The 11192-nt window shown below is 27.6% G+C and overlaps 2 protein-coding genes across 3 annotated transcripts in view; both read left to right on the forward strand.

Moving 5' to 3' along the window:
• LOC111631140 (protein Mpv17-like) overlaps positions 1–2839 on the forward strand; it is an 11544-nt gene extending 8705 nt beyond the window's left edge. The window contains exons 2-3 of the mRNA XM_023375340.1: positions 1231–1346; positions 2506–2839. Coding sequence (XP_023231108.1) covers positions 1231–1346; positions 2506–2646 — 257 coding nt within the window. The 3' untranslated portion in view covers positions 2647–2839. The remainder of the gene's footprint in view (positions 1–1230; positions 1347–2505) is intronic.
• Positions 2840–8322: 5483 nt separating this feature from the next.
• The window catches only part of LOC111631141 (protein Mpv17-like), a 19822-nt gene continuing 16952 nt past the window's right edge, over positions 8323–11192 (forward strand). Inside the window, exons 1-3 of one of the 2 annotated variants that reach the window (XM_023375341.1) lie at positions 8323–8440; positions 9298–9413; positions 10573–10665. In XM_023375341.1, coding sequence (XP_023231109.1) covers positions 9306–9413; positions 10573–10665 — 201 coding nt within the window. In that variant the 5' untranslated portion in view covers positions 8323–8440; positions 9298–9305. Of the gene's footprint in view, positions 8441–9271; positions 9414–10572; positions 10666–11192 lie in introns of those variants that run through there. The other variant, XM_023375342.1, reaches the window with a different exon arrangement.

Genomic DNA, 11192 nt, shown 5'->3' on the forward strand with positions numbered 1-11192 from the left:
ATTGAAAAAGATGTTATTAGATCAGGTAATTAAACTAAATAATTGTATTAAATGTGAAAATAAAATGAAATAAAACTAAAAATAATATAATATAAAAATTAATAACAATAAAATAATAATGTAAAAGTGCTCTATTGATGGAAGTCAAGTTAAAGCTCATGTGTAGACCTTCAGTGGTAGATAGTGAGTTGGCATCCCTGTAATTAATGTAGGTGGAAGTTCTATTGGCTTTATATAGTTCTAAGGTCTAAATGCCTGTCTCTAAAAGTGTGTTGAGCTTCTTAACTAGTATGATGATTGTAATGTCTTTCCACTTGACCTGTTGTTGGGTAGCATATACTGTTAATGCCATGTCGTAAAGATTCTTATCAATAGTATACTTGTGTTCTTTTAGCCTTTGTTTTATAGTTATAGTTAGCTTTTGCTTTAGTTTTGTTTTATAGCCCCAATGTATTCTAATGTCTTGTTAATTTATTTCATTATTTAAAAAGGTATAAATTATAAATTGAAATTACACCCACACATAATTAAAAAGATGAATTAAAATTTTCTTACTTAAATTTAAAAAAGTAAATTCAGTTTATTGGATTAAGTTTTTTAAGTTTTAGCAATGGCAAAATTCTAGTAATATTTTTTAACTATTATTTATCAAAAAACTGAAGTGCACTTTTTACATTTGCCAAATCATCTAATCTTCATAAATAGAAATAAACTTGTTATTCTGTGTATTTGTTAACTTTTTTACTGTATATTCCTATTCTTCCCTCATTGAATCATTTTTGTTCATTTAATAATGTATATTTCTGTTTATTATATACATGTCATTAAACAAGCACGGTAAACTGACTTGCAAATCACATGCAGCACTGTCATGTTTTCAGCATTTATGATAAAATATTTGTAACATAAGTGTGGAAACTGATAAGGCACCTCCAATTTATTATGTCAAATTTGCCAATCATTTAAATAATTTAATTAAACAAACTATAATCTAATAATTTTCAGTAATAACTATTGCTCTTGTTATAATATGCGATATTAATATCAAACATTAATTATTTTTAATAGTTGTTTTTTAATTTTTGGCCTTAAAAATGAGTTAACTTTTACTTAGATGTTATTTGGAAGGAAAAGATTAATTTATTTAAATTGAATAGTTTAAATAAATATTTCATTAGAAGCAAATGATGAATATTTTTATTTTTAATTTATGAAATGTTAATTTTATAGGAATCATAATGGGCTCAGGAGACATAATTAGTCAAACAATTATAGAGAAAAAGCAATTTAAAAAAATTGAAATGATTAGAGTAGCAAGATTTACATTCCTTGGCACTTTCATGGTTGTAAGTTTTATAACTTATAAATATTATTTAATATAGAAATATTTAATTAAAAATTTTCAATTTAATAAATTTTAACAATTCTACAATTAGGTCTAGTGCAGTGTTTTTCAACCTTCTTGAATATGTGACCCCTTTACAAGTTAAAAAATTCTGGCAAACCCCCCAGGGCCATATTAAAACTATATCAGTGATTTTAAAAACTACTTATTTAATTTTCTTTCTTTAAATATCGATCGAAAAACCAATTGTACTGTAAAATAAACAGGCACAGCCTTCTCACTGAAATTCTAGTTTTTTTTTATTGTAGTGTAACATCTACAAACACTTGTCTTTTTCTTTCACCCATGACCCCCATGTAAGTCTTCGCGACCCCCTGGGGATTGCGATCCGCAGGTTGAAAAACACTGGTCTAGTGTATTTAAACAATATACAAAAATATGGGGTTTTTTTTTATACGCTTATTACAGTTGTACTTACTATATATAATTTTTCAAACTGACAAGTCATAATGCAAAATATATTTAAAAACATTAAAATAACAACTGTATTTTTTCGTCCTTAATCACTAATCCTAATAGTTTATATTATGTCTTTTATAATTATATGATATAAAATTTATTAATGTTTAACCATTTTTAGCTTTTCATTGGCATTACAAATTTATTTTCGTTTTATGACAGATATATCTGGTTCAATGATTATCAAAAATGTTTGTAAATTATAAAAATTACTTTACAATATAATAGATGTTTGGTTCTTATCAGACATAATATAAAAATGTTAATTTTTTTATAATTAATTCATGTAAAAACTCAATTTTCTGACAATAAGAATTGATTATATTGTATAATTGGTTATTGACTTAGTTAAACTTTAAAACTATGATGTAAATAAAGATATTAAAAGTGTGTAATGAAACAATATAAACTAAATTCATTAAACATTCAAGAAAATGCTTAGAAATATACTCTTGAATTTTTTTCAATAAACAATTCCACACAATCATATTAATCATAAAATTACTAAATCAGTTCAAGAAGTCTGATTTAGTAATTTATGGTTAATAAATCCTCAAATATTAATTTTTCATTACTTATATATTTAGTATATCTTAGTGAAGAGAATGAATCATTTGATTTTATTATTTAATATTTTCTAGGGTCCAGTATTGAAAACATGGTATACTGTTTTAGAAAAATTTGTTGGTGTTAAAGGAGCTACTAGTGGATTGAAAAAGATGTTATTAGATCAGGTAATTAAACTAAATAATTGTATTAAATGTGAAAATAAAATGAAATAAAACTCTTGTGTTCACAATAACAAAAATATGAAAATAATTTTTTTTTGAAGGAATAATGCATACTCCCACTTTTTCATCTTCATTCCATGAATCTTTATCATTCTCTGTTACACAAAATTTTTGTGAATTGCAGAGTTTACACTATATATAACACTAGCTGTTACCCACGGCTTTGCCTGCGAGGATTTTTCAAGCAAACCCTATTTATATTCAGTATTTCAACAACCATAGTAATTGTTATATGATGCGAATGATGAGAATTGCCGAGAATCAAACTATTTTCAATTTGATCAATTTTCTGGAACGTTTACAATCGTTCTATACTCGAGCCAATATGCAATAACAAATTCAAATTTAAAACGGTTTGAACATTTTTAAAATCGAAATAGATAAAAATATTTTTATAACAGTGTCTGAAATGTTATCAATTTAATACACCTAAGTACTCAATGAAGACTAAACGTACTTGAAAACAAAAAATCGCATCTAAAATAGTACAGTAGAAGCCGTTCTTCCGGTTAATCCTTAATTCTCTCTCTCTCCTCCCTCAGGGGAATTTCAAAAAATCCTTCTTAGTGTGCATTTTCATGACATACCCTAACTTTGTAGACTGCATCTAAAATAGTACAGTAGAAGCCATTTTTCTGGATAAGCTTTAATGCTCTCCTTCTCCCCCTGCGGGAGAATTTCGAAAAATCCCTTCTTAGTGTGCATTCCCATGGCGTACCCTCTTTTCTGGAATGTTTACAATCATTCTATAATCGAACCAATATGCAATAACAAATTCAAATTTAAAACGGTTTGAACATTTGGTTAAAAAATCAAAATGTATCAAAATATTTATAATAATGTCTGAAATGTTATCAATTTAATACCCGTAAGTACTCAATGAAAAACGTAATTAAAAACAAAAAAAGCATCTAAAATAGTACAGTAGAAGCCGTTCTTCTGCTTAAGCCTTAATCCTCTCCCTCTCCCCCCACGGGTAAATTTCGAAAAATCCCTTCTTAGTGTGCATTCCCATGGCATACCCTACACTAAAATGCAGATAAAAACAAAATTTCGCATCTAAAATAGTACAGTAGAAGCTGTTCTTCTGGTTAAGCCTTAATGCTCTTCCTCTCCCCCGCGGGAGAATTTCGAAAAATCCCTTCTTAGTGCGCGTTTTTATNTACTACACAGTTTTATATATTATTTTCAGTTATTTATTATATTTTTTTCTAAGTATGGTGTGGACACTAACAGCTTTTAAAGTAATGGACTGTCCATACTAAATATGGATGTATGGTAATCCTATTTATAATTGCTTTGAGTAACCATCATCAGGTTAAAAGAATATTTCAGAAACTGAACTTTGTTCTCCATGCTGAACTTTTGATTCTGTGAATGATATTTATATTTGTGATCCAGTTTACTGAGTGTGTATTATACGTAATAAACTTACATAATACACCCAAACTCTAGCACAAAATAGAATGTTTAAAGGGTTGAAATAAATATTTTCAGCAGTCTTAAGCTATCATTATCAGGTTTAAGTCTTTTGAATGTAGAACAAGTTTGTGAAAGAATATTTTTAATTTCACAAAGTAGAACACAATGTACATTGGATTCTCTAAAATTTTAGAGTCTTCAAGTTCTGATTGGTCAGTTGTGCTAACAGCATGTAGGGTTGCGAGAGAAAAAGAACATCAGATCATATTGTAAGTGACAATGTAATTACAGAAAAGTAACATAATAAATGTTCTAAAGTATTCTTTTTTTAAAACTGTAAGAACATTGAATTTGCAAATACAAGTTACAAGTACTTTTCATTAGATTTAATTTTCTTTAATAAATCAGGTTTAAATATCAAATAACTATAGAACTCCCTGCATGACTATTGATGAAAATTGTATTGGGTGATCAGAGATTCAAACTATTCCTGACCTTTCTCCACTGACATTGTATCATAGAAAAATTATTTCAACATTCCCATTATATGAGAGTATTGTGAAAAAGAATTGTGCAATGTTTGTTCTGAAAACATTTCAATATTTCCTGTCTCTTTAAAGTAAATCATCCATTTTTGGTGAGCTAACATTGCCCTGAAGTTTTTACATTCACACTTGTGATAAAAGTCTTCAAATTATAAAACTGATCAAAACATTTTGAATCATCTATGCATACACTCTTCTTTCAAATACATTAAAGATTGTTCAACATTATTCCAAAATAGTGATTCTGTAAACCCCATTTATTTGAAACAATTGAATTCTTCCAAAGGAGTCTGCTTTAGTTGCAGACAGGGTTGGCATGATTTAGAAAAAAAAACATGTTTTAAAACATAGGCATCGGATTTAAAACATTTTTATAAAACAAATGTTTTAAAACATTTAAAACATGGTTTTTTTTTGGAAATAAAACATTTGATCTAGTAAAATAGAAAAAGAAAGTAAAAAAACAAAAACTTCAGTGTATGACTCAAGAATGTACAGAATGTTTTATTTAATATAAAATATAGCATTTTTAAATGTTTCTTTATGCAATGGCATTTTTAATATTTGCATGTACAAATACCAAAACAGGATTGACAGTAGTGGCTTCTGCAGCTTGAAGAATTTCTTATTTTCAGAAATGTACTGTACAATGCTTAGTAGTGTTTGTTTAGGTGCTTGAAAACTTTAACAAGCTTTGCTGTCAATTTCTAAGTTTTAAATGAACATGTCCATAGGTAGAGAAAATTCTTTCAATTCCTGCTGAAGAAACCACTGCTGTGTGCAGCTGTGTAACTAATTTTAAAATAGGTTCAATTCTGTCACATAATGACTGCCACCATGTAAGAGGAGTGATATTAGTTAACACAGACTCTGCAAACATGTGTTGCAGAAATGGGCTAGGTTTTGCCAAGTATTTTAAAACTGAAGGCATAATGTCTGTTTAAAATGTGTAAGTATTTTAAAACAGACTAGCGGTAGTAAGCATGGCAGAGTTAGTGCAGCGTCCTTCATACTCAAGGCCGGATCATTGCATAGACAAATGAGACAAATGTTTAGGGCCCAGTTTTTAGAAGATCCTAGTCAAACCATCTATTTTGAAAAGATTTGTAAATAAGATTCTTCTGGTAATTTAGATTTTTTTTTTACAGTGATTAAATATTTTTTATTAATAAAAAATTAAGGTTTGTTTTAGTTTTTCACATTATTTAGTTTTGGTTTATTTATTGTTTTATATTTTTTGTGTGCTCTATTTCTTGTGGGAGAGGGAGGGGGCCCAGTAAAAAGAAAGTGTCTAGGGCCCTAAAGTGAGTTAATCCGGTCTTGTTCATACTGTCTTTGAGCTTTGTACTCTGGTATATTGGGTCCAGAAAATTTGCTAAAAGGTGATAGTCTGTGATAGCCATATGAAATTGTCTTTGGCTGCTTGCGTGACTCCAGTGATCCCAAGTTGTTGTAAGTCATTTTGAACACTACAAAAATAATGTTATAAAAAAACTTTTGCTGCAAAAGTAATTAATAAAATTTTCATAGATCATAGATAACAATGTATATGTATTAGCCCATACATTTTTGGAAAAGGACTGTTTTTTTCATAATGTTATGGAGATAATTCAGACGAAGAACTAAAGAATATCTATATAGATTCAATTGAGTTATGACCCAGGAAAACTTTATAGCAAGCTATAGAAAATTTTAAAACTTATAATGGTTCAAAATATTACAATTCCTATAGATCAGGAGTCGCCAAACTTTTTTAACCGTCGACCCCCAACCACTTTCCAAAGCCTCACATTGACCCCCACCGTAAAGTTTTATTACAAGTGTATGTGTATGAGCAAAAAAAAAAAAAAAAAAACGTGGACCCCTTAGCCGCATCAACCTCCCAATGATGTTGCATCGACCACTTTGGCGACCCCTGCTGTAGATGGTTATCTTCAATATATTTTTTCATACTAGCGACTAATCCAACCATTTCTTTCCTACATACTGTATTTTGAATTGCATCTGCATTCTGGTTTTCCCGAATTTCCAGAAATTAGTTTGTACTGGTTTCAGATATTATCAAGCCTTCTTCCTGCACTCATTTTTTACTTAACAAGTACCAGTCGACCCCCTATAACACTGTTGATTATTCCATTTTACATGAATTACATGTTGTACGAGTTACTTGGATTTTACAAATACATGAGCCGTTCACAGCCCGACACACGTATTTGTAAAATCTAAGTGACTCATACAACATGGAATTCATATAAAATGTAATAATCAACAGTGTTATAGGGGGTCGACTGTAATGATGATGATGATAATGTCTTTTTCCATCCAAGTAATATTACATTAGCTGTATTGCTAACAGTATTAACTGGCATGTGCTATCAGGAAATCTCCTCTTAGTGATAAAAGTCACATGTCATGTGCTTTCATGACCCATGAGAGTGAGAAAAATTTCCCATTCCCATGCTCACATTTAGCTCACAAGTCAGAAAAAAGTTTATTTACTAAATTTATGTAATGAAACATTCTTTTTTATATTTAAAACAATATTTTATAATGTAATATAAAACTGTTTTAAAACAAAAAAAAACAAAGGTTTCTAAATAAAGCATGTATTATTGTTTTATTTCAAAAAGAACATAAATTTCCCAACCCTGGTTGCAGAAGCTTTACAGTGTTGCAAATGACTAATGGCATGTGTGCCATTAGTCATAATTATTAAATTTAGCATGAGATGGTGCCTAATGCCTGTTTCTAGTGTTTAATTAATAATAGTAGTAGTAATATAGCCTGATATAATCCAGCAATCATTTGGCTTTAATATGTAACTAGCGAGTTTAAGGTGTTTATATTTGTTATATATTAATCATATACTAATAAATGTTTTAAACTTCGATCTTCTTCAGGATGTAAGACCAGCAAATTACAAAGTTATTCACTTATTTAAATATATCCATTGAAATGCTTCAGTTCAGTTCAGTAACAATGAAAATATGTTTATTATAACTCACACTGAATCACAATTTTTCTAATACGTTTGAGCAATCAAGTCCATTATCAGGAGATACAAAAATCTTCTGTACAATGTTATCTGAAAGTACTATAAAAACTGTTACTAAATGTAAGTAAGCTCTAATAAAGCAGATTTTTGTTGTTATTTTAAAAAATTGGAATTGTATTCATTATTTCATCATAATAAATACAGAAACTGGAGGGAATGTCAGAAAATAAATTCACACTTTTAGAAATCAACTCAAGCAAAAAGTTTAATGAAACAAAAGCATTTTCAATCTAATTTGATTAGTTTTCATTAGTTGAGTATTCCAAAATAATCAGAGCCAAACAATTGCCATAATGTATTGAGTTATTTTTCTGCTACTATTAATAATTAAATTATAAGTAATTCCAAAATAGAACATATTTGAATGAAAAGAACATTCAATAAATACCAGTAGAACAGAACAAAATATAAAATTTAAATACAAGAGCAGACAAGATGAGCAGAAAGACAGTGAAAAAATGGAAAAGTGACNAATATAATATAAAAATTAATAACAATAAAATAATAATGTAAAAGTGCTCTATTGATGGAAGTCAAGTTAAAGCTCATGTGTAGACCTTCAGTGGTAGATAGTGAGTTGGCATCCCTGTAATTAATGTAGGTGGAAGTTCTATTGGCTTTATATAGTTCTAAGGTCTAAATGCCTGTCTCTAAAAGTGTGTTGAGCTTCTTAACTAGTATGATGATTGTAATGTCTTTCCACTTGACCTGTTGTTGGGTAGCATATACTGTTAATGCCATGTCGTAAAGATTCTTATCAATAGTATACTTGTGTTCTTTTAGCCTTTGTTTTATAGTTATAGTTAGCTTTTGCTTTAGTTTTGTTTTATAGCCCCAATGTATTCTAATGTCTTGTTAATTTATTTCATTATTTAAAAAGGTATAAATTATAAATTGAAATTACACCCACACATAATTAAAAAGATGAATTAAAATTTTCTTACTTAAATTTAAAAAAGTAAATTCAGTTTATTGGATTAAGTTTTTTAAGTTTTAGCAATGGCAAAATTCTAGTAATATTTTTTAACTATTATTTATCAAAAAACTGAAGTGCACTTTTTACATTTGCCAAATCATCTAATCTTCATAAATAGAAATAAACTTGTTATTCTGTGTATTTGTTAACTTTTTTACTGTATATTCCTATTCTTCCCTCATTGAATCATTTTTGTTCATTTAATAATGTATATTTCTGTTTATTATATACATGTCATTAAACAAGCACGGTCAAACTGACTTGCAAATCACATGCAGCACTGTCATGTTTTCAGCATTTATGATAAAATATTTGTAACATAAGTATGGAAACTGATAAGGCACCTCCAATTTATTATGTCAAATTTGCCAATCATTTAAATAATTTAATTAAACAAACTATAATCTAATAATTTTCAGTAATAACTATTGCTCTTGTTATAATATGCGATATTAATATCAAACATTAATTATTTTTAATAGTTGTTTTTTAATTTTTGGCCTTAAAAATGAGTTAACTTTTACTTAGATGTTATTTGGAAGGAAAAGATTAATTTATTTAAATTGAATAGTTTAAATAAATATTTCATTAGAAGCAAATGATGAATATTTTTATTTTTAATTTATGAAATGTTAATTTTATAGGAATCATAATGGGCTCAGGAGACATAATTAGTCAAACAATTATAGAGAAAAAGCAATTTAAAAAAATTGAAATGATTAGAGTAGCAAGATTTACATTCCTTGGCACTTTCATGGTTGTAAGTTTTATAACTTATAAATATTATTTAATATAGAAATATTTAATTAAAAATTTTCAATTTAATAAATTTTAACAATTCTACAATTAGGTCTAGTGCAGTGTTTTTCAACCTTCTTGAATATGTGACCCCTTTACAAGTTAAAAAATTCTGGCAAACCCCCCAGGGCCATATTAAAACTATATCAGTGATTTTAAAAACTACTTATTTAATTTTCTTTCTTTAAATATCGATCGAAAAACCAATTGTACTGTAAAATAAACAGGCACAGCCTTCTCACTGAAATTCTAGTTTTTTTTTATTGTAGTGTAACATCTACAAACACTTGTCTTTTTCTTTCACCCATGACCCCCATGTAAGTCTTCGCGACCCCCTGGGGATTGCGATCCGCAGGTTGAAAAACACTGGTCTAGTGTATTTAAACAATATACAAAAATATGGGGTTTTTTTTTATACGCTTATTACAGTTGTACTTACTATATATAATTTTTCAAACTGACAAGTCATAATGCAAAATATATTTAAAAACATTAAAATAACAACTGTATTTTTTCGTCCTTAATCACTAATCCTAATAGTTTATATTATGTCTTTTATAATTATATGATATAAAATTTATTAATGTTTAACCATTTTTAGCTTTTCATTGGCATTACAAATTTATTTTCGTTTTATGACAGATATATCTGGTTCAATGATTATCAAAAATGTTTGTAAATTATAAAAATTACTTTACAATATAATAGATGTTTGGTTCTTATCAGACATAATATAAAAATGTTAATTTTTTTATAATTAATTCATGTAAAAACTCAATTTTCTGACAATAAGAATTGATTATATTGTATAATTGGTTATTGACTTAGTTAAACTTTAAAACTATGATGTAAATAAAGATATTAAAAGTGTGTAATGAAACAATATAAACTAAATTCATTAAACATTCAAGAAAATGCTTAGAAATATACTCTTGAATTTTTTTCAATAAACAATTCCACACAATCATATTAATCATAAAATTACTAAATCAGTTCAAGAAGTCTGATTTAGTAATTTATGGTTAATAAATCCTCAAATATTAATTTTTCATTACTTATATATTTAGTATATCTTAGTGAAGAGAATGAATCATTTGATTTTATTATTTAATATTTTCTAGGGTCCAGTATTGAAAACATGGTATACTGTTTTAGAAAAATTTGTTGGTGTTAAAGGAGCTACTAGTGGATTGAAAAAGATGTTATTAGATCAGGTAATTAAACTAAATAATTGTATTAAATGTGAAAATAAAATGAAATAAAACTCTTGTGTTCACAATAACAAAAATATGAAAATAATTTTTTTTTGAAGGAATAATGCATACTCCCACTTTTTCATCTTCATTCCATGAATCTTTATCATTCTCTGTTACACAAAATTTTTGTGAATTACAGAGTTTACACTATATATAACACTAGCTGTTACCCACGGCTTTGCCTGCGAGGATTTTTCAAGCAAACCCTATTTATATTCAGTATTTCAACAACCATAGTAATTGTTATATGATGCGAATGATGAGAATTGCCGAGAATCAAACTATTTTCAATTTGATCAATTTTCTGGAACGTTTACAATCGTTCTATACTCGAGCCAATATGCAATAACAAATTCAAATTTAAAACGGTTTGAACATTTTTAAAATCGAAATAGATAAAAATATTTTTATAACAGTGTCTGAAATGTTATCAATTTAATACACCTAAGTACTCAATGAAGACTAAATCCCATTTTGATAAACTT

This window comes from Centruroides sculpturatus, unplaced genomic scaffold (assembly GCF_000671375.1).
Source record: "Centruroides sculpturatus isolate CEXI.00-Female unplaced genomic scaffold, Cexi_2.0 scaffold632, whole genome shotgun sequence".
NCBI lineage: Eukaryota > Metazoa > Arthropoda > Arachnida > Scorpiones > Buthidae > Centruroides > Centruroides sculpturatus.